This window comes from Chlorocebus sabaeus, chromosome 14 (assembly GCF_047675955.1).
Source record: "Chlorocebus sabaeus isolate Y175 chromosome 14, mChlSab1.0.hap1, whole genome shotgun sequence".
NCBI lineage: Eukaryota > Metazoa > Chordata > Mammalia > Primates > Cercopithecidae > Chlorocebus > Chlorocebus sabaeus.
The window spans coordinates 53,656,966-53,681,029 of record NC_132917.1 but is presented as its reverse complement, the minus strand read 5'-3'; the positions used below and the strand labels follow the sequence as shown (position 1 = coordinate 53,681,029).

The following is a 24,064-nucleotide window of genomic DNA, read 5'->3' as shown; positions in this document are numbered from 1 at the left end:
TGCAGGTGTGCATCACCGTGCCTGGCTAATTTTTTTGTATTTTTAGTAGAGATGGGGTTCCATGTTGGCCAGGCTAGTCTTGAACTGCTGACCTCAAGTGATCTGCCTGCCTCAGCCTCCCAAAGTGCTGGGATTACAGGCGTGGGCCATGTGCCTGGCCTCTGCTAAATATTTTTAAAGCATTATCATCTGTAGGTTAAAAAAATTCAATTTTTCTCGACTGGCAGATTAAACACATTAATTAATTAATTTTGAGATAGGGTCTTACCCTTTTTACCCAGGTTGAGTGCAACCTTGAATTCCTGGGCTCAAGTGATCCTCCCACTTCAGCCTGCTGAATAGCTGGGACTACAGCTATATGCTATCACGACTTTTATATCACTGGCTGATTTTTTAAATTTTTTGTAGAGACAGGGTTTTAGTTGCCTAGTTTGGTCTTCGACTCCTGGCTTCAAGCGATCCTCCTGCCTCAGCCTCCCAAAGTATTGGGATTATAGGCATGAGCCACCAAGCCCAGACTAAACACATTATTTAAAGAGAAGTAAACTGGCATTTTTTCCTCGAAGAGTAACGAAAGCTGGGATTTATGAAGCATTTTGATTGAGCTAACTTTTAAGTATGTGCCAGTATACTTTACTATCAAAGGGAAGACCAGAAGAAAATTCTAGCCCAAATCTTTTAAAATAGCATTTCAAATTAAACTGTGGAATTAATCACCTTTTCCTCCCATCAGAATGACAGTGTTGGTCACAACATCCACAGAGAGTCCAGTAATACTTTTGCAAAAGTACTCAAGAGGAAGGGAAGAAACAAGCCTTGCAGCCAAGTATTAGTTTCCTCTGCCTTCTGGTTTAATGTAACACCCATAGGTAAAACAACCAGTCTTAGCCATGTAACTGCTATGATGGAGGACTGAATGAAATACAAGACCACAGAAGAGGAAGTAGTTATCTCTTTCTGGGTTAATCCACTGGAAGTTTTGGCTCATTTCTAAAGGAAGTAACATTGGAATCACATCTTCAAGCATAAGTAGAAGTTCATGAGCAGAAGGGGTGGGAGGAGACAATGCAAGAGAAGAAGAAAACAGTATACTGAAAGTCAAGGAGGGCTGGGTGTGGTGGCACACGCTTGTGATCCCAGCACTTTGGGAGGCAGAGGCAGGAGAATCACTTGAACTCGGGAGGCGGAGACTGCAGTAAGCCTAGATCACGCCACTGCACTCCAGCCTGGGTGACAGACCAGAACTCCGTGGTACTTTTAAGAAACTCTAAGTGGTTCAAAACAGCTGGGATAAAGGGAATGGTGATGAAAGATGAGGCTGAAGTCAGACCACAAAGGGGTCTGTATTACATGAGTGATGATTCTATCCTGAAATGTACTATGTGTTAACTACCAAGAGATTAAACACATAATCAAAGGGTGATTTCAGAAACAGCATTTTATCAGCTGTGTGGGAAGAATTAGAAGGGGGATGTGTTAAGAGACAAGTTTCTGGTTCCAGGAAATAATGAGGTCCTGAACTAATGACAGGATGGATTTGAAAAGCCTTTAGAAGATAACACTGATGCCTTTTAGCGAATGATTAGAGTTAGAGAGAAATGATGAGATACAGGTAAGAAAAATGACTTAGGTTTCTAATTGGTCAATTGGGTAGAACACAGGAGAAGGCAAGTAAAGGGTCAGCATGAAAGAGAAAAAAATGATGAGTGTGAGATTATTAAAAATGTTTATGGCTATGCCCAGTAGGCAGATGAAAATGGAAGACAGTATATTAAACTGGGGAGGCAGTGCACAGAAGTGGTTAAAAGGGCAGCAATGAGCTGAAGAATTAATAATGTATTAGGAGATACAGATCGAGTTTTAGTCTATTTTTTCAAGAGAGTTAGCTGGGACAAATACCTAAAAATTAAATTATAATGAGTAGGATGTCAAACTTTAAAATACAAAATTATGAATATAAGAGAATATTAAAATAGCTTGAGTAGTACTAGAATAAGGAAAAGGATTAAAATCAATGAAAAATGAAATTCAAAAGGTTGGGCCAGTAAAACAAATTACTACTATTATACTACAGAAATCATTAAAATATTGACATATGCTCTGAAATTTTAAAAATGAAGCACTGAAAAGCTATCATTAGATAATTCTCATACCTCTTTATTTCTCCTAAAAGGCACCCTTAGTATTTCTTCCTGCTGCTCCAATTGCCTCAGGGTGAGGGGCTTAAATGGCGATCCTGGCAGTGATTGACAAAATATGTCATTCACAGGAGATGCTCTGAACCTATTCAGTAGGAACAAAGCATTAAAGCTATGCACAGAACACTTTAAAGCATGTGTGCATTTTATGTTTAAAATATTAAATGCACATCCTACCTATATTTAGGATGACTGCACAAGAGTGGTGTCAAAATGACAACTTCATATTCACAAGTTGTAACTTCAGCTACTGAAAGAATTTCATGCTTAGATTCAGGATGACATATGTACATCACAGTACTTGATCTGGGCCGGTTCTGTTTCAAACTACAAGGTGTACCATTTCCCATTCCCACAGGATAGTATGGTGTCATCTGACCTTCGATATTTTTAGTGGGAATCTTAAAAAAAAGAGTATAAGACAGACTTTTAATTAGACATGGAAATGGGACTGAGGATGGGAGAGGAACTTATTATTCTGAAAGGAAGAAAACTATACATTTTACTTATTAACTGAAAGGTAATATTTCTATATTTTAAGTTCTCCCTCTAGTATTATTTTGATTCATAAGTTTTTATTTGAGCAAATATGTATTTTCAGAGCTAGTTTAATACAGCAAAAAGATTATTTGGTGCCAAAATTAACATGTTAAGTAAAAGTACATTTATACAAAGGGCCACAAAATAATGATTAATATGAATTATTCTCAACAGTTCTAAAAAAAGAGACTAAGATAAAATATAGAAACTTACTATACTGGGCTGCTCAGAGCTTTCTTCTCTAAACTCTTGGTAAATGTTACAGTTTAGATTCGACAGGTCTGAAGGCTGATTTGCCAAAAAATAGGGTTGTATAGTAAAACACTGTATTCTAAAACAGAAGTTTAAATACAGTGCTGACTGGTTCATCAATCTGCTTACTCTTCTTCCCCGTTTTTCATATTAACAGCAATACTAGCCAGCATGTAAACTCCTATATAAATCTACTCAAGGCCAGCAAAAGACAAATTAAAAAATTTTCATGGAATGAAGGAATAAAGGATAGAACCTGAGAAGACAAGGATCACTAACAAGTTAGCTCCCATACTTTTCTCTACATAAACACAAGAAAAATCTACTGTAAGAACTTTAAAAAAAGTCACTGTTTATAGTATCTCCAAGCAAGCTCTTTGGAGGCAGGGATCTCATCTTCTATCACTTTAGTACCCTGTCAGCACTATGTCCAACACCAGCAATAAATACATGTTTTCAGGAAAAAATGTTTTGAGATTTCCTTATATGTATGTGATTTTTAAGCCAGTGTCTAAAATTAGAAAATCCTGGGTTCAAATCCAAGCTTTAAATTTACTAGATTTATGACTTTGAATTTCAGTTTTTGTCATTTGTAAAAGTAGAATAATAATATACAGTCGTGCACTGCATAATGACGTTTTGGTCAACAATGGACCTTACATAAGACAGTGGCCCCATAAGATTATAATGGAGCATATACAGAAATCTGATATATTGCATTTGATATTTGCATTGCGGTAGCAGAAATAACTGCTATTCAGTAATGGTACCGAGAACTTAAGTTTTCCATGGGAAAAAAACATAAATAAAAATATACATACCATGTAGGTCTGTGTAAGTATACTCTATTATGCTCGCACAATAATAATAAAATCACCTAACCACATAATTCTCATAATGCACCTCCACTGTTAAGCGATTCATGACTGTATATTAAAAGGTTTTTGGAAGAATTAAACATTAGCTTTTGTTACATGTCTGGCAGTGTCTAGCTTATAAACTGGGGCTCAAAAAATAGTTTTCTTCCCTTACCATTTTCTTCCTCTTCCTTTATCATTTTACACTTTGAATTCCATCTTTTGCTGTCTTCCAGAGTCACAGTAAATAACTATTTTAATCTCAAAGGTAGTCTGTAAAATTAAAATCTTTTAAAATAGCAATGCTATGTGTGTCTATGCTTAGCTTATCAAGTCTCTCCAAAGCTACCCTTTTAAGTTATAAGCATCACTTTTAAGTAATTTTCAAGGCCTTTGCCATTTTACTTTACTTCTAAAAAAAGTCTCAGTATGATATTAAGCCATTTATGGAAATATCCTCTATTAATAAGTTATTTTTTAAAAAACTCTATAAACATTTTTGGGATTTAAAAATTGTGATTAGGTTTCCTGAGGAATTACTCATGTATCCATTCTTTCAATTAACATTTATGAAGTGCCTACAATATGTCTAACACTCTGCTTGGTACTGTGGGGTAAACAGATAAAAGACAGTCCCTGCTTTTAAGATGTTTGCAGTTTGGTAGCTTGTTATTTATATTATAGTTTACCCGTTTTGCCCACAGGAGAGGGGATCAAACAAGAGAAAAAAATGCAAAAACCTCTTAACAGTTTCAAGTGTTACATAGAGGGAACCACTGCTAAGCACAGAAGTGATAATAGTGCTATAACAGAATCTTTCCCAGACACATCAGTGATAGATTTATTTTTGTATAATCTTAAGAGTAAATAGAAAGACCACAGTGTAACTTTTCTCAGAAAAAACGAATATACTGCAAGGTTCTTTGACCCAATCCTTTGAGGTATTTGACAGATGTATATTCTGTCAGTTAGGTTATATAAATTCATACCTCACACTAAGTGTTAAGAGTAAAAAAAGCAACATCTGTCACTTGCCTCATTTGATTTTTCCTTTTCTTCTGCTTCTCGTTCTGTGGAATAAAGTAAGTGTAAAGAATGAGCAGTGGCATATGTGATACAAATAACTAAGTTTTCAACCACTTTTGTAACCTTAAACTTCCTTCTAAAGAAGGTCTAAAGCACATACGATTTTACTTTAAAGCTAGTTTCCTTGAAATGGTTTTGTATGCAAGGACAGTCATATTTAATCTTTACCTAGGAAATACTCTATTTCAGGCAGAAAACTGGCCACAACAATTTTCTTTTAAAGTATTTTTATCTCAGTGAAAAATTTAATATTAAATTAGTTGACCAATCTGCATATAGAATAAACATATATCACCATTGGAGAGATACATCTATTTCTACATATAATAACTTTGCTTAAACCAAGCAGAAGACTAACACTATATAAATATAACACTAACATGCACCTGACATTGTTTTCACTATTTTCTGCTTTGATAAACATGTTTTTTTCTTACTTATTTTAGTAAAGCTTTTAGGCTGTGCATGGTGACTGATGCTCATGCATACAATCCCAGTACTTGGGGAGGTTGGGGTGGGTGGATCGCCTGAGCCAGGAGTTTGAGACCAGCCTGGGAAACATGGCGAGATTCCATCTCTACAACAAATACAAAAATTAGTGGGCATGGTGGCATGTGCCCGTGGTCCCAGCTACTTGGGAGGCTGAGGCAGGAAGATCACTTGAGCCCAGGAGGTCGAGGCTGCAATGAGCTATGTTCATGCCACTGCACTCCAGCCTGAGTGACAAAGAGAGACTCTGTCTCAAAAAAAAAAAAAAAAAAAAGGTGAAAACAAAGACTTCTTCAAAAGTTTTGCAAGGGACAGTTCAGAAACCTACTTCAGTATTTTAAAATTCACAGACTGTCCAAAAAAAAAAAAATCTCTTAAATTCCAATTTGAACATATATTTTAAACCAAATTCCAGCATTACTGTCAAATCACTGGGTAGACACCAACCTTTTTCAAATAGAAGGTTCTTGGCCAACATATTCCCAAGGTAGTACTCGTGAATATTTATTTTCTATATTGAAAAGTAAAATAAAAATATACTAAGTATTTTGCAAAGACATTTTTAAGGATATAACTTTAAAACTATCAATCTCATTATTCAAGTTCTCATCTTATAATGTTTCATAATATTTTGAAGAAAAACACACCTGACCAGTTTCTTTCTCTTCATGGTACTGCCGAATGTGTTTTCCGTGACATACTTCATAAGTCCAATAAGACTCAATCTAAGAAAGACGGATATATTTCAATATACAAAAGCCACATAACTCAGCTGAATTACTTTTTGATATTTGAAGCAGATGAGATTTCCCTAAGATTTCGGAATAAGCTTTCATTAAATGATACTTACAATTATGCCTCAGAAAAATGTGAAATTTCTGAAGTCTATTCATTATTTTCACTAGCTCTGTGTGAGAATTCTGTGAAGTAAATAGGTCTAGAATACACTTGGGGTCTGTAATAATTACCTGGCTTAGGGATAATTTTCTACATAGCTTAAAAAATAAAAATTAGCATTTTAAATTAAAATTCTCTTATATACTTTTGGCCGGGTGTAGTGGCTCACGCCTGTAATCCCAGCACTTTGGGAGGCCAAGGTGGGCGGCTCACCTGAGGCCAGGAGTTTGAGACCAGCCTGGAGAACATGGCAAAACCCCATCTCTACTAAAAAACACAAAAAAATTAGTGGGGTGTAGTAGCGCGTGCATGTAATCCTAGCTACTGGGAGGCTGAGGCAGAATCACTTGAACCTGGGAGGCAGAGGCTGCGGTGAGCTGAGATCGTGTTACTGCACTCCAGCATGGGCAGCATGGGTGACAGAGCTAGACTCTGTCCCATAAAAAAAAAAAAAAAAAAAAAAAAGGCAGAAAACTTTAGTTTCAACTGAAAAACATTCAAAACAGCTTGGTAAATGATATGATTTGTTATTGGTATTATTTGGTATCTGCTGCATATACTAGACAGGAATTGAAATGAGTAAGATGTTATTAAGAAACAATTAGCCAGACACAGTGGCTCATGCCTGTAATTCTAGCACTTTGAAAGGCTGAGGTGGGTGGATGGCTTGAGTTCAGGAGTTTGAGACTAGTCTGGGCAACACTGTGAAAAACCTCGTCTCTACAAAAGAACACAAGATTAGCAGGGCATGGTGGTGCTCAGCTACTGGGGAGTCTGAGGTGGGAGAACAGCTTGAGCATGGGAGGTTGGGGCTGCAGCTAGTCGTGATCATGCCACTATACTCCAGCCTGGGTGACAGAATGAGACCTTTTCTCAAAAAGAAAAAAGCAAAAAAACAAAAAGAACTCAGATTTATACCTAATTTAACATCTGATACAACAGGAACAGAGAACCAAATACTGTATGTTCTCATTTATAAGTGAGAGCTAAAAAATGAGAACACATGGACACAAAGAGGGGAATAACAGACTTGGGGCCTTCTTGAAGTTAGAGAATGGGAGGAGGGAGAGGATAAAAACAAAAACAAAAACAAAAAAAAGCAACCCATCAGGTACTATACTCATTACCTAGGTGACTAAATAATCCGTACACCAAACTCCTGTGACATGCAGTTTACCTATGTAACAGTCCTGCACGTGTAACCCTAAACCTATAACAAGAGTTAAAAAAAACCTGATACAACATAATAAAGAAGAAACGGTATTTTCAAAGGTCTGTTGGCTGTTGGTAATCATTTTCTAGTCATCAAGTAAACATAAAATACATACTCTGTAGGAACAACTGCTTTGTTTAAATAGTGGTTCCAAAAGTTCTCTTGGATTAGGGCCTTTATAATCCTTTTCTTCTTCCTAAGAAAGAATTGGAGTTTAATACTTACAGTCTTTCTAGAATTTCACCCAACTTTGCTGTTCGGGTATTAACTCATTACTCAAATCACAAATGCTTAGAAATAAAGAGAAAAAAAGTTAAAATGTTTAACAAGATCCTAAGGTATGCCACTGCTTTCAAATGAACTGAAGTACAAAATATGGAGCCATAAAATAATCTTTCATAGAGTTCATTCTTTCTTAAAAAAAAGGTCTTTTAAAATGTATTTTTGTTTTTCACAAGGCAAGAATGGAAGAAAAAAAAGGTTTTTAAGTATTAGTTTCCTGAACAATTCTTATAAACTTATTTCAGAATTTTTAAATGCTTGTACCCAAACAAATTCTTAGATATGAAAGCCTTAGAATAGTTGAATCTTACAGGATATATTGGAAAGTTTTAAGGTACTTTTCAGTTTTCTATGTATTTTTGCATTTCAGATTTGAATGCCGTGTGTGTGTGTGTGTGTGTGTGTGTGTGTGTGTGTGTCTCAAGGAGACTTAAAATAGTGGTCTTAGATTTCAAATCTGAACAAAACCCAATAAAGCACTGAGTTTAATATTTCTATTTTCCAGATCATGAAAATATTATTGAATTGGCTTAATAAATTTATTGAGTGGAGGAAGTGAGTTTCAAATTTGTTCAAGGTTCCACAGCTAGCTATAGCCTATACCTCAGCCTCCTGGCTCCTAGGCTGGTGTCCTTTCCATTTTACCATGCTGCCTCTCCTGTTTCATCTTGAAAGAAGTCATTGCCTTGAAGGATGGATAAGAGGCAGTTAGGGCATTTTAGGAGGAAGATAAGGGCATGAGCTAAGGTAATGAGAAAGCATGGGGTACCTACAGACTTACTTATAAACAATTCTTTATTTTGAAAGTCACATATACATTTAAAAATTATATCTTGCTTTAAAACTCTAATGTCTACAAAGAAAGCAAGTGTGGAGTTAGATTTTTATTCAAAACATTAATAATTGGTTGTAGCTGGGCCTGATGGCTCACGTCTGTAATCCCAGCACTTTGGGAGGCTGAAATGGGTGGATCACGAGGTCAAGAGATCCAGACCATCCAGGCCAACATGGTGAAACCCTGTCTCTACTAAAAATACAGAAATTAGCTGGGCGTGGTGGCGTGCACCTGTAATCCCAGCTACTCGGGAGGCTGAGGCAGGAGAATTGCTTGAACCTGGGAGGCGGAGGTTGCAGTGAGTCAAGATCACGCCACTGCCCTCCAGTCTGGCGACAGAGTAAGACTTCGTCTCAAAAAAAAATAAATAAATAAAATTTGGTTGCTAATTTTTCCAAGATAAACTGCAAAATCAAAGAATTCAGGAATATTAAAACCGACTAATACTTTTATGCTAAAACAGTCTTATTGAGAAATCTGTTATTCAATTTTACTTCAAAGTATGTAGTTACAATGTTTTACATAAATATTTTTGGTGACAGGATTATCGATATATCTATAAAAACTTACCTCATCCCCACTTGTCACAAGGGGAAGTATGCATTTATATTTTTCTTTATGTGCAGTTGTCATGATGACATAATTATCTTCTTTATACAAAACTCCAGTTGTGGGCTGCAAATAGAACAAAAAATATACATTACGTTCTTCTCTGTGAAATTGTATCACATTGAATAACTTCAGTCCTAGCTGGAAAAAAAGATTCTTTAAACTAATTTAACATTTCAACATATGATTAAAGGGAGGGAAAATATGCTACATACATTAATAAAAATTTTAGATTCAGGAGGGTACATGTGCAGGTCTGTTACATGGATATATTGCATGATGATGAAGTCTGAGCTTCTAATATTCCTGTCGCCCAAGTATTGAACATAGCACCCTAGTACTTGGTAAGTAGTTTGTCACCCTTTCCTCTCTCCCGTCTTTTGGAATCTCCAGTGTTTATTGTTCTTGTCTTTGAGTGTGTATTCAATGCTTAGCCTCCACTTATAAATGAAAATATACGGTATTTGGTTTTCAGTTTCTGTCTTAATTCACTTAAGATAATGACCTCCAAGCTGCATCCATGTTGTTGCAAAGGACATGCTTTCATTCTTTTTTGTGGCTTCATCAACATACTTATTAATTACAAAATGAAGGTAATAAGCTTTATTCTGGTGTCATGATAGGAAAATAAATGAACAAAATAATGTTTGGAGTATAAAGAAAAAAAGGAGGAATGCAATAGATTGAAGCTAAAATACTGATTATACTTGGGAGGTTGAGGTGTGAGGACTGCTTTAGCCCAGGAGTTCAAGATCAGCCTGAGCAACGTAGCAAGACCCTGTTACAAAACAAAACAAAACAAAAAAAAGGAAAAGAAAAGAAAAAAAGGCACTAAGAGGTGGCAATGAATGTTCATAGATACACCATCACTGAACACTTATTACTGCTATTAGCAATTACCATCTATATATGAATCCACAGCACTTTACAAATATATAGTACTCTCAGTTCTGTTGCATGGGACATGAAAGTAATTAATACAGTATTTTTCATATTTGGAGAATGTATGAATTTATCCACAAATAAATTCCTTTTAAAAGCAAATTACTACAATCATCTGTGTTGACCTGACTTTATTTTATATTATTATTATTATTATTTTTTTTTTAAATTTGTTTTTGAGGTGGAGTCTTGCTCTGTCTCCCAGGCTGGAGTGCAGTGGCGCAATCTTGGCTCACTGCAAGCTTCATCCCCCGGGTTCACGCCATTCCTCTGCCTCACCCTCCCAAGTAGCTGGGACTACAGGCACCCGCCACCACGCCCGGCTGATTTTTTCTATTTTTAGTAGAGACGGGGTTTCACTGTGTTAGCCAGGATGGTCTCGACCCCCTGACCTCGTGATCCGCCTGCCTCGGCCTCGCAAAGTGTTAGGATTACAGGCGTGAGCCACCGCACCTGGGGTACTTAACCTTTTCTTAGTATATATCAGGGGTCAGCAAACTTTTGTAAAGGGCCAGAGAGTAAATATTTTAGGGTTTGTGAGCCATATGGTCTCTGTTGCGCCTCTGCCACTCGAGCAACCAAAGTACACAAACAATAGGTAAACAAATAGGGATGATGATGTACTAATAGAACCTTATTTATAGAAATACATGGTGGGACGGCACCATGGCTGTAGTTTGCCGACTTCTGGCATATATTGACAAAATTATCCTTAAAGCTTTCTACACTATGAAACCAAACAAATTCACATTGGTTAGTATGAGTCAAAAGAATTCAAATAAACACTTCAGTAAATACAACTGATATTATTTTAGTAAAAACAACTCTCTGCTCTCTGATAGAAAATGTGATACTTGTTTTACTAAGGCAGAAATGTTTGTGTTTTATGATATGTGTTCTAAGATAATTCAATTATCTCTTCACTTTCCTCTTATGGTACTGTGCAACTATGGTACTATTTAGCTATTCCTGGCAAGGAGAACCTCTTCTTATTAAGGACTTTTGTTCTATTCTCAATTTAATAATAACTTTTTTTTTTTTTTTTTTGAGACAGGGTCTCTCACTAACCTAGGCTGAGTGCAGTGGCATGATCAAAGCTCACTGTAGCCTGACCTCCTGGACTCAGGCGATCCTCCCATCTCAGCCTCCCTAGTAGCTAGGACTACAGGTACGTGCCACCATGCCCTGGTAATTTTTCTGTAGAGATGGGGTTTTGTCCTGTTGCGCAGGTAGGTCTCAAACTCCTAGGCTCAAACCATCTGGCAGCCTCTGTCTCCCAGGGTGTTCGTATTACAGGCATGAGCCACTGCCCTGGCCTAACAACTCTTAACTATAATAAAACCAGCACTACTTGGCACCAATGTAATCCTAAACACAAATGCAAATTACAGCATTTTCCGCAAGACAACAAAACAAAACAAAGCAGTAAGTACTAGCTGTATTAGTTCTAGGACAGTACTGTTTTAAGTGTTTTACATTCATTAACTCATTAATCCTCAAAACAAGCATTACACTCATTTTTACAGAAACATATACTAAGGTCCAGGGCTTAAACAATTTGTCCAAGGTTAAAAAACCTAGAGGTAGCAGAGGCCAGAGAATTCAAACAGATTGGGTACATATTCTGTAAGCTCTTAAATATTTTAACATATTGGAATGAGCTTTTACAAATGTTTTCTAGATTACTATGTAGACTTGAATTGTGGCCAAGGACACTTGTTTAAAAGGCCACTGTAAGTCAGGTGTGCACCTGTAATCTCAGCTACTCAGGAGGCTGAGGCGGGAGAATTGCTTGAGCCCAAGAGTTTGAGTCCAGTCTGGGCAACTTAGTGAGAGACCCTGTCTCTCTTTAGGAAAAAAAAAAAAAAAAAAAAAAAAAAAAAAAAAAAAAAAAGAGCATTATAGATGATGAGGGAATCAAAGAGATTTGAAAGTAAGAGTTGCAAAGCTAAACTTACAAAGAATTTCTTAGAAACATTCAATTGTGCCAACGATTTGCTATAAGACATAACATTTGTAATTCCTTTCAAAATGCTCTTCAAAATGCTTACCATGTAAAAAGAAAATGCTTGTTTGGAACCACAGCAAAAAAGGAAGACAATTCTTGATGCAAATAGTTGTCTTTCATTAGTTTAGGAAAGGCTGCTTTCCCAATAAAATAGGCCAAATAGTAATTCTATCTGAAAACTCTTTGCTGAAATATTGAGTCACTTGTTGGGACCACAGAACATATTTTTAGCAAACTTTACTTTTTGGTAACAGCAATTACAGAGAAAAAGTTAATCTTTTGTGATTTTTCTAAAAATTTTGATCTACTAAAATCAGGATTCTGATTTTGTAAAACAGGTTCTTACTTTAAGAAAACAAAATATAATAAACTCAGAATGTACAGAATTAGATAGTATAAAAAACTTTTTTTATATAACAAGGTATTCTCAGTGGAAGAGGAAATCAGCGATTTGACATAAAGTCAAATTTTATTAGACATTTGATATAAAGTCAAACTTTAATATAATGAAATGAATCAGAGGAGCTGGGTACTTTAAAAGTTAAGGAACTTTAAAAATATCTTGGCATGAGAGGAATTCCTAATGTTTGACGTGGGTCTGGAGGAATTAAGATGGTTAGAGGATGAGAGAACTTCTATAATGGTAGAGGCTATAAAATACACCTGTCGATAGAAACTGTCAACGCTATAAACATGCTATAAACCATGGAGTTGGTCAAAGAGTAGTGCTTGGGAAAATCTGAGTAAAATATATTCTACATCCAAACAGAAGTAGACAGAAAATTAGACTGATTCGTGGTTTAATTTGGTGAAATCTATGAACTCCATAAAGTGATGAATAATTAAACATAATGACAGAGGTGATACTTCTGAAAGAATATACACAAAAACAAAACAATGCTAAACATCAATAAGCAAAGAATATCATAATTATTAACTAGTTAATGTACACATTAAAAAATTCACAAATTTTTTGTCCAGGTGAGATGGCTCATGCCTGTAATCCCAGTGCTTTAAGAGGCTGAGACCAGAGGATAGTTGTGACCAGGAGTTTGAAACCAGCATGAGCAACATAGGGAAACTATCTCTACCAAAACACACAAACAACCCCCATTTCACAGTTTCGGTGCTTAATACTTTTTCTAAGCAAATCTGAAAGCAAGATTGTAAGTGATTATATATTGTTTCAATATATCTGAATGGGAAGATGATTTAAATAAGGTAATTTTAAAGCTTAAAAAATTCAGATCTTCTAATCCAGTCTCTTCCAATTTCAGATAGTAGACAAAGGACCTTATCCTATTTCATACAGCTGCATATTAGGTACAAATGTCCAACCAGCGGCCAGGCACTGTGGCTCACGCCTGTAATCCCAGCACTTTGGGAGGCCGAGGTGGGCGGATCACTTGAGGTCAGGAGTTTGAGACCAGCCTGGCCAAAATGGTGAAACCCCATCTCTACTAAAAATACAAAAAAAATTAGACGGGTGTGGTAGCAAATGCCTACAATCCCAGCTACCGGGGAGGCTGAGGCATGAGAATCGCTTGAACCTGTGAGGCAGAAGTTGTAGTGAGCTGAGATGACACCATCATACTCTAGCCTGGATGACAGAGCGAGACTCTGTCACAAACACACACAAATGTCCAACCAACTGGCCCATTAAAAAAATGGCAGTGCCAGGTGAGGAGGGCAGTAGTTTCTTTTTCTTTCTTTTTGAGACAGACTCCTTCTGTTGCCCAGGATGGAGTGCAGTGGCACGATCTTGGATCACTGCAACTTCTGCCTCCAAGGTTCAAGCAACTCTCCTGCCTCAGCATACCAAGTAGCTGGAACTACAGGCATGTGCCACCATGATGGGCTAATTTTTTCATTTGCAGTAGAGACAGGGTTTTGCCATGTTGCCTAGGCTAGTCTCAAACATCTGCCCTCAAGTGATCCACCCAGCTCAGCCTCCTAAAGTGCTGGGATTATAGGCATGAGCCACTGTGCCCAGCCAGTAGTTTCAGTTAAATGTACCAGCAAAGGGAAGCCTTAAGATTATAGAAATATATATTAAAAAAAAAAATACCAATGATAATGACTATTGTGCCTTATTTTTACATAAAGGACATAGGCCTTGTGCCAATTCATAGAACAGTATCTCTAATTTTTCTCAAACTAACGCAGACTTAAAGAAAAAAAAGCCAGATGCAATGGTGACCATGTGTAGTCCTTGCTGCTCCAGAGGCTGAGGCAGGAGGATCGCTTGAGTCCAGGAGTTCAAGGCTATAGTGAGCATGATCATGCCTATAAATACCTACTGCACTCCAGCCTTTAAAAAAGAATTTTTTTTTTTTTTTTTTTTTTGAGATGGAGTCTCACTCTGTCATCCAGGCTGGAGTGCAGTGGTGCGATCTTGGCTCACTACAACCTCCGCCTCCCGGGTTTAAGCGATTCTCCTGCCTCAGCCTCCCAAGTAGCCTGGATTACTGGTGTGCACCACCACACCCAGCTAATTTTTGTGTTTTTAGTAGAGACAGGGTTTCACCATGTTGGTCAGGTATGTCTTGAACTCCTGACCTTATGATCCGCCTGCCTCGGCCCCCCAAAGTGCTGGGATTACAGGCGTGAGTGAGCCATCACGCCTGGCCAAAGAATTTTTTTTGAAATAAAATTGTTAGATACGTGAAAGGTTGGTGTAGCATATGCTAAGACTGAAAGAAAATGGAATGACAATTTGGTAGTGACCTCTAAAAATGCTAGTTTTAATCGCTCACTTACAGGCAATTAAGTTTTCAGGGCTATGTATCAGCAAGTTTTTTTAAATTAAAAAAAAAAAAACCACAGGTGCAAGAGTAAAAAATTTTAATGACATAATTCTTCAAACATCTGCCATATTCACTCCAAGTGTGCTCTTTGGATACAATAACAGAGATTAAAGTATTCTCATCCAAGCTTGCTAAAGTTATATCTGATTCATAACAAAATTTTGCATAGGCATTTTAATATAGCAATATTTCGTGGCAATACAAAGAGAAATTTGACTTCCCAGAAAAATGTTTACCTAGATAAATTCAGAAGTCATTGAACAACCAGAATGGGAGAACAAGGGCTGGAGAAACAAATCAGATGTGAAAAATAAGCAAAAAAACTTAACATTTGATTCACATATGTAATCCCAGTACTTTGGGAGGCTGAGGCAGGAGGATTGCTTGAGCCCAGGAGTTCAAGACTCTGACTCTAGGAGAAAAAAAAAAATTAGCCAGGAGTGGTGGGGTTTCCCTGTAGTCCCAGCTACTGTGAAGCTGAGGCAGGAGGATCTCTTGAGCCCAGGAGGTCGAGGCTGCAGCCAGTGGTGACCGTGCCACTGCACTTCAGGATGGGCAACAGACTGAGACCCTGTCTCAAAAAACAAACAAAAACAAAAAAACCCAAACCAAACCGAAAAACTCCTAACATTTGCAAATAGAAAGCTATCTGGTAATCATAACATCCATTAACTTGATACATCTTGTTTTGACATCATAGTATCACTTACTGTTTCAATGATATCGTAATAAAAGAATATAATAAAGTATTGCAAGTTGAACGCTTGAAGGTAATTGGAATAAAAAGTTAAAAAAAATTTGCTTTTCCTGGGACTTCAATTTGAAATAAATGAGTTAATTATTACATGGTAAGTGTCTTAAGAGTACAATTTGTATGGGCCTGCAGTAGGTACACGTGGACAGGAAGACTTTTCAGCGGTCCACTCCCCCGAGACTGAATTTTCATTTCCGCGAGGTTATAAATAGTTCTTCACTATAGGAAAACAACATAGAAGCTCATGTTCTGGGGACTCAAATAGCAGTCGTAATACATGAAAACTGTAAAGCATATTCTGCATAAAGGGTCGTTAACATCTCACAGGCCAAACAGCCCTCTCAGAAACAACTCTGAAAGGAAAAGGATCCCTTGGAGCTGTGCGTTTGCGTATGTCCGTGTGTGTATACAACAGAGGGAGAACGAATACGAGAGAGGGAACTCGAGTCTGAAGTACTGTGGTGTGGGCAGCGTGCCGTGTAATACTGAAGGAAAGAAGTCTGCTGGTGGAGAAAGAGCCACAGTTAATTTTCCAAAAGGAAGATGAGTAAGTGCACCTGACGTTATTCTACGAAAGCTGCTTCTGCAGGGTGGGAGTGTTCGGAAGCAAGGTCTAGTGCGACAGAATCAAAAAGGTAGAGAGCAGGTGATCGCTGGATCCCTAATGCTCAGCAAGGGGGACGCCTCCACATAACGTGAGAACGAATGAATGAATGAACGCGACATAAAAGCAGCTTTGGCTTGGAGAAGGTAAGGGTCTGCAGAGAAGGTCTTAGGGAGAAAAAGCAAAGAAAACCGAGGGAAGAGGCCGCACCCTTAGTATCAGGAGAAGGGGTGGCTGCGGGGTTAGTGAGGGCACTGACCAGAGAGAACTCGGTGCCGGGCCAATTGACTCGGAAAGGGATGTCATCGCTGAGTTGAGGGAGGGCTCGGCCGCCGCGAGACACCTCCAGGAGGCCGCAGAGGACCAGTAACACCGGCCCGACCGGGACCAGACTCCGTACGCCGCCTCCTCCTTCCTCCATCCTCCGCCACCGCTTTTTCCAGCCACCGCCACAACCTCCTCTGCTCTAGGAGGAGAGGAGGAGGAGGAGGTGGAGGAGGAGGCGGCGGGACTATAAAGGGCCCGGGTAGCCCCGGCCCAACCGCCGCCACGTCTCCTTCCGGAGAGCCCGGCAACACCGCCTCCGCCCCCTTGAGCTTCTTGTCGCCGTTTCCGGGGCAGACGACATATCAACATCCGGGGCCGGGGGTCGCGGAGCCGACCGCCTACGGGGGCCGGGACGTCGGCTGAGCGTCTCTCGTTTTCGGACCGCTGCAACATCGCGGTGGGGCTCGAAAGCGGGAACATTCTGGGACGCCGCATCTGGAGACGCGGTCTCGGACCAGCCATTTCGGTGTAGAAGTGGCAGCACGGCAGGCCGGTGAGTCTCGGAGGCGGCAGCCGCTTCCTGAAGCCACTCGCGCTGCTCTCCAGTGGGCAGGTAGAGGTTTGGCCCACACGGAGTGAGAGTGGGAAGAAGACAGTGTGAACAGTGCGGGTGCGAGTCCTTAGATGAGAAAATTCGAAGTAGCATGAGTTGTGAGAAATGGCGGTGTTCCTGACTGACCTGCCTTCTCGCAGCTTTTCTTCTTTTTCTCCGCGTTTGGCATTTGTCTTTCCCGCCTGAAGCTTCCCTGCACCTCTTCTGCTGTACACCGTGGCCGTCTCGTTACTTAACAGCTTCTGACTAACGCAGGACAGTTTGTTCAGCGACTGCAACTCTGTGTTAGGGGAAACCTGGGGTGGGGTAGCCCGCCATCTCCCGGTAGAATACCGCGAGCCTCCGAATTTGGCATGGTGGGAGACTCTCGTGGAATGGACAGCTAGACATTACATACAGCCCTACATTTTTTACCCCAAGTGGGGCTCCTCCGTCTCTAGATTAAAGTGTTGGGATGTTGTTTTATCAAGGAAGCCGATAAGATTCCTTATGTGAGGTTCAGCGCCAGATGAATGTGTCGTTATAAACTAAGTCACATCTGACTGCATCCCCAAATTAAACAAAAACTTTTGGTTTCCCCTCCCCCTCTTCAGAAAAAAATGCCGTTGTCTGTTTTGATCTCCAATATGATGGACATACAGTGTTGGCTTTAGAGCAGTTACCATTCTCTTCCTGCGAGGTTGGAAAAGCTCGACAGGCTTGCTAGATCTGTTAAAGACTGGTCGCCCCCACTTCCTCAGGTTTGAACCAAATCAAAAAGCAGGAAGAACAGTCCCATTTTCTATCTGTAAACATTTATTTTTAACATAAGGAATCCATAGTCTCAAAGAAAATAACTTTGTTCAGAATTGTTATTCGCTGATTATATTCAGCACTTCTTATTAATGCTTAATATGTTCCAGACTACTGGGATTTTTGTTGTTGTTTGCTTGTTTGTTTTGAGACAGAGGCTCGCTCCGTCACCCAGGCTGGAGGGCGGAGGCGTAATCTCGGCTCACTGCAACCTCCGCCTCCCGAGTTCAAGGGATTTTCCTTTTTCTCAACCTTCCCAGTAGTTGGGATTACAGGCGCGTGCTACCACACCCTAATTTTTGTATTTTTAGTAGAGACAGGGTTTCACCTTGTTAGCCAGGCTGGTCTTGAACTCCTGACCTCGGGTGATCCTCCCTCCTCGGCCTTCCAAAGTGCTGGGATTACAGGCGTGAGCCACTGTGCCCGGCTCCACTGGGATTGGTAAAATGGCAAATAAATGGGTTTTTGTCTTCGGTCTCAGTCTAGCCAGGGAGATTGTACAAATGATTGCAAACTATTACGGTAGTAATAACAGTTAACTTCCTTTTTTTTTTTTTTTTTTTTTTTTTTTTTTTTTTTTTAGCATTTATTCTGTGCTAAGCACTAGTCTTAAATCATGAAGGAAAAGAGATGTACTTGACTAAATAAAAATGAAAACTTTCTGTGACGTCCTGTTTTAGCATTTAGAACTATAGTGATTGAATCTGTGTTCAATACAGCTGATACTCAAGTAAGAGAGGACTTAAGTAAAATAATTTCTGGTATTGGTAAGTGCTGCGAAGAAACTAGGGTTATGTGAAAGAGGAAACCCGTGGGATGTGTTGCTTTTAGTACGTAGGGCAGAGGAGACTTCTGTGAGGAAGTGACATCTGAGCTGTGACTTGAATGATGAGAAGGGAGCCCGACAGATTTCCAGGCAGAGGCCCTGAGGCAGGAATGAGCTTGATGTGTTGGAGTGATAGAAAAAAGGCCGGTGTGGCTGGAGTGTAAGAGGAAGGTGGTAGAAGTTTGAGAAGCAGAAGGAGGCCAGGGAGACACAGCACTGTAGGCAGGAGAGTGGACAGGACCCGATGTACATTTGTGAAGATCATTCTGGCTGCTGTGTGGAAAATTGATTATAGGAGGTGTTGTGGGTTGAATTGTGTTCCCCAAAAAGATATGTTTAAGTCCTATCTCCTAGAACCTGTGAGAGTGAACTTAGTTGGGATAGGGTCTTTGCAAATGTAATTCAAGTAAGGATGAGGTCATACTGAATTGAAGGAGGCCCTAATCCAATGACTGGTATCTTTATAAGAAGCGGGAAATTTGGATACAGATGGAGACACAAGGAGAATGCCATGCCATGAAGGAGGAGGCAGAGATTGGAGTATGTGTCTGTAAACCAAGGAACGCTAAAGATTGCCAGTAATCACCACAAGCTAGGAAGAGGCAAGGAAGAATCCTTCTCTAGAGCTTTCAGAGAGAATAGCCCTGCTGACGTCTTGATTTCTGACCTCCAGTTTCTAGAATTGTGAGAGAATCAATTTATGTTGTCTAAGCTGCTCAGTTTGTGGTAATTTGTTACAGCAGCCTCAGGAAGGTAATAGAGGCTGAAAACAAAAAAGTAGCTGAGACAAGTCTCAACCAATTTAGAAGTTTATTTTGCCAAGGTTAAGGACATGTCATTGACACAGCCTCAGGAGGTCCTGACAGCATGTGCCCAAAGTGGTCGGGCTACACTTGGGTTTTTACATTTTAAGGAGCCATAAGACATCAATCAATACAAGTCTTCTATGCTTTATTTATAGGTTGATTCTTAAACATTGAAAACCTATCAACTGTTTACCATATTATAATTATGCAATCATCATTCACTATAAAACCAGTAAGTATGATTGCATCTGCAGGGAAAAAATGTAATTCTACCTCTGCCAATTAAGGTATCCTATTAGCTTCCTAATAATGGCACTATATTTGCTAAAATAAATTCATTTTGCTCCTGAAGCTATCTTTCCAGCTCTCATACATGTAATTTAGACTAGCTGCTTTCCAAGTCAGTTGCATACCTGTTTTCTGAGATTTCTTTGTATCATGCCTGGGTTAGGTCTACTGCTTTATGTATTCCATGTCCTCATTTGTCACAGATTTTTTTCCCACCTTGTTGGGGTAAAACTAATTTCAAGCAATTTTTTTCGGAAAGGATTTAACAGATAATTTAATTTCCACAGGCTTCATATGTCTGAAAATGCCTTTACCTTTCCTGCTCATTTAATGATAGCTTGGGAATAGACTTAGTCCACAATTATTTTGTTTTCTTCAAAACTTTGAAGACATTTTGTTGCTTTTTAGCGTCTAGTGTATCTGATGACAAGTCTAATGCCGTGTCTTTCTTTTGCAGGTATCATACTTTTTTCTCTGGAAGATTTTACTAGACTGTTTTCTTTATCATTGGTTCTGTGATATTTTATCAGAGTGTTTCTAGGTGGTGAATCTTTTTTCATTCATCCTTCTTGGCACTCTATGAGTCCTATTTTTCACTTCTGGAAAATTTTCTTCAGTTATTTCTTTAATTATGTTCTTACATTTTCTCTATTCTATTCAGAATTTAGATACGTTCTTCCACATTCCCATTTAGATAGATTCTTCCAAATACAGAGGAAAAATATAAAAAGAAAAAATATATAATATGAAGGATCAATCCAAGAGGACCATTTCCTTGACTTTCAGTTTTTTTCACTTTCTTTTTTCAGTGGTTTTTTCCCCTACAGTTTCTAGTTACTGATTTTTAATGGATGCATTGTTCTCATGACATGAATTTCTTTGAGGATTACACTTATAACTTTTAAATATTTATCCCCCATTCCCGGAAATAGCTCTACTTCTTTCAGGTCAATTGTTTATTTTCATCCTTTTCTGTTGAGATTTTCCTTAAAAAAAAAAAAAAATCTTGGTCGGGCATAGTGGCTCACACCTGTAATCCCAGCACTTTGGGAGATTACCTGAGGTCGGGAGGTCAAGACCAGCATGGCCAACATGGTGAAACCCTGTCTCTCTGAAAATACAAAAATTAGCCAGAAGTCCTGGCAGGCTCCTGCAATTCCAGCTACTCAAGAGGCTGGTGCAGGAGAATCACTTAAACCTGGGAGGCGGAGGTTGCAGTGAGCCAAGATTGCACCATTGTACTCCAGCCTGGGTGACAAGAGTGAAACTTCATCTCAAAAAAAAAAAAAAAAAAAAATTATTGAGTTTTTTTGTAAGTGAGCAGGGTACTAGCTGTTGGGTCTCACTTTAGGGTCCTTGAGTGAAGTGCAAGAAACGAGTTGCCTCTTTCCTCCTCTCTTTCCACCCTGTACCCAAATAACGAATGCTTTGTTATGGAACATGAGGATGCTCAAATGCTTCCAGGGTAGACTGTTAAATTAAAAAGAGCAACAACAACAAAATAGATGTGGTTTTAGCCAGAAACAAATACTGTTACTGCCAGGCTTTTTATGTGTAAAGGGCTGTGGTAAAAAGTTTGACTTGCTGTTTCATATAAATCTTACAGTAATTCTGATTTTAGTCCTACATCGTTCTTCTGCTTCTGTTTCTAAGATTGGTACATCTCCAGGCTCTGCTGGCAAGAATGTCTTCTACATTGCTATAGCCTTCTCATGTATGCGTGTGTGTTTGTTCTGGACTGCAGTTTTCTCTGCACTGGCTTAAACCTCAATATGATCCCACCTACTTTCTCTTCCAGAATGAATGAATACATTTCAGTGGGATTTTGTTAGGAAGCGGAGGAAAATATATGTGCTTAGTTTGTCTTGCATAGAGTGAGTAATCCTTTTTTTTTTTTTTTTTTTTTGAGGCAGTGTTTCGCATTGTCACCCGGCTGGAGTGCAGTTGCGTGATCACTGCTCACTGCCACCTCAACCTCTGGGGCTCAAGCAATCCTCCCATCACCTCAGCCTGCTCAGTAGCTGGGACTATAGGTGTGCACCAGCTTGCCTAGCTAATTATTTTATTTTTTGAATTCTTGGTTTCCCAGAGTGTTGGGATTACAGATGTGAGCCATGGCAACCAGCCAGTATTTGCTGAATAAATCAATGCTGTTGAGAAAATTGGGCAGAGCATACTGTTGTTTAAAAAGAAAATTATGGCTGTAGGATATAGGTAATTAGGTGAATCTTTTACATCCTGTTTTAAAAAGTCCTATTTTTATTTTGTCCTATTTTAGAAAAGAATCTCAGCCAGGCGTGATGGCTCACGCCTGTAATCCCAGCACTTTGGGAGGCTGAGGCAGGCAGATCACCTGAGGTTGGGAGTTCGAGACCAGCCTGACCAACTTGGAGAAACCCTGTCTCTACTAAAAATAGAAAATTAGCCAGGCGTGGTGGCACATGCCTGTAATCCCAGCTACTCTGGAGGCTGAGGCAGGAGAATTGCTTGAACCTGAGAGGTGGATGCTGTGGTAAGCCGAGATGGCGCCACTGCACTACTCCAGCCTGGGTACCGAGAGTGAAACTTCCTCTCTTAAAAAAAAAAAAAAAAAAAAAAAGAAAGAAAGAAAACAATTTCAATGGGGTTAAGCCCTACCAATGGAGTTACAAAATGAGGTAACTACCATCTCTAACTTTTTTTTTTTTTTGGAGACACAGTCTCACTTTGTTGCCTAGGCTAGAGTGCAGTGGCATGATTTTGGCTCGTTGTAGTCTCAACCTCCTGGGCTGAAGTGATCCTCTCACCTCAGCCTCCTCAGTAGCTGGGACTACAGGAGTGCGCCACCATGCTTGGCGAATTTTTTTTGTATTTTTTTGTAAGAGATAAGGTTTTGCCATGTTGCCCAAGCTGGTCTCGAACTCCTGGGCTCAAGTGATCTGCCCCCTCAAGCCTCCCAAAGTGCTGGGATTACAGGTGTGAACCTCTGTGCCTGGCTGCCTTTTTTGTTCTTTTTAAAATTGTAGGCCTTAATTTCATTTTGTTCCTATTCAGTGCTTAGCACAGTGCCTAGCATGTTGAAAATGTTCAATAAATGATACTACGTTTGTTTTACTTAAACTCTTTGCCTCTCATTTTCATCATCATAGAAAATAAGGATTAAATGAGTTAATATACGTAAAGCACTTGGTATCGAATGTAGCATATAGTTAGTGCTACATAAGTGTTAACCATTATTCTCTGACACGTGAACACCTTTTTGTTTTTTTTATGTGAAGCTTTCTCTGATTCTGCTACTTTGAATTGGTAATTTGCCTTTCTGTATTCTGCTTGTATTTTATTTATTTGTTATTAGTTTTAGAGACAGAGTATTGTTGTGTTGCTCAGGCTGAAGTGCAGGGGCATTATGATATCTCACTGCAGCCTTGAACTTCTGGGCTCAAGAGATCCTTCTGCTTCATCCTCTAGAGTAGCTAGGACTGCAGACATGTGCCACTATGCCCAGCTAATTTTTACATTTTTGTAGAGATGTGGTCTCACTATAATGCCCAGGCGGGGAACCCCACCTCCGATATTCAACGTGGGTTCTTTTCTATTTCCCTAAGTGTTGGCTGGTCTGAGAAATAAAGGGAAAGAGTACAAAAGAGAGAAATTTGAAAGCTGACTGTCCGGGGGAGACATCACATGCTGGCAGGTTCCGTGATGCTCCCTGAGCCGTAAAACCAGCAAGTTTTTATTAGCGATTTTCAAAAGGGGAGGAGTGTATGAATAGGGTGTGGGTCACAGAGATCACATACTTCACAAGGTAATAAAATATCACAAGCAAATGGAGGCAGGGCAAGATCACAGGACCACAGGATGGGGCTAAATTAAAATTGCTAATGAAGTTTTGGCATGCATTGTCATTGATAACATCTTATCAGGAGACAGGGTTTGATACCAGACAGCCAGTCTGACCAAAATTTATTAGGCAGGAATTTCCTTGTCCTAGTAAGCCTGGGAATGCTACGGGAGACCGGGGCTTATTTCATCCCTTTGTCTATGATCTTACAAGACAGCCATCCCCAAAGCGGCCATTTTAGAGGCCTCCCCTCAGGGACGCATTCTTTTTCTCGGGGAT

General features: G+C 39.3%; 2 protein-coding genes across 12 annotated transcripts in view; one reads left to right on the top strand and one right to left on the bottom strand.

Annotated features, from left to right (window-relative positions):
* Positions 1 to 16,967, bottom strand: part of ERLEC1 (endoplasmic reticulum lectin 1) — a 39,990-nt gene extending 23,023 nt beyond the window's left edge. For 5 of the 6 annotated variants that reach the window (XM_007970648.3, XM_007970650.3, XM_007970651.3 and 2 more), the window contains exons 1-8: positions 16,633 to 16,959; positions 9,220 to 9,324; positions 7,648 to 7,728; positions 6,070 to 6,147; positions 5,870 to 5,933; positions 4,883 to 4,917; positions 2,376 to 2,599; positions 2,154 to 2,283 (exon numbers count right to left, since the gene is read on the bottom strand). In XM_007970648.3, coding sequence (XP_007968839.1) covers positions 2,154 to 2,283; positions 2,376 to 2,599; positions 4,883 to 4,917; positions 5,870 to 5,933; positions 6,070 to 6,147; positions 7,648 to 7,728; positions 9,220 to 9,324; positions 16,633 to 16,794 — 879 coding nt within the window. In that variant the 5' untranslated portion in view covers positions 16,795 to 16,959. Of the gene's footprint in view, positions 1 to 2,153; positions 2,284 to 2,375; positions 2,600 to 4,882; positions 4,918 to 5,869; positions 5,934 to 6,069; positions 6,148 to 7,647; positions 7,729 to 9,219; positions 9,325 to 16,632 lie in introns of all 6 variants that reach the window. The other variant, XM_007970649.3, reaches the window with a different exon arrangement.
* ASB3 (ankyrin repeat and SOCS box containing 3) overlaps positions 16,351 to 24,064 on the top strand; it is a 122,342-nt gene continuing 114,628 nt past the window's right edge. For 3 of the 6 annotated variants that reach the window (XM_073022974.1, XM_073022972.1, XM_073022977.1), the window contains exon 1: positions 17,091 to 17,193. Coding sequence is in view for 3 of the 6 variants with exons in the window: in XM_073022973.1 (XP_072879074.1) it covers positions 16,479 to 16,519 (41 nt within the window). In the remaining 3 variants the exon portion in view is untranslated. Of the gene's footprint in view, positions 16,520 to 17,090; positions 17,194 to 24,064 lie in introns of those variants that run through there. The other 3 variants (XM_073022973.1, XM_073022970.1, XM_073022971.1) reach the window with 3 other exon arrangements.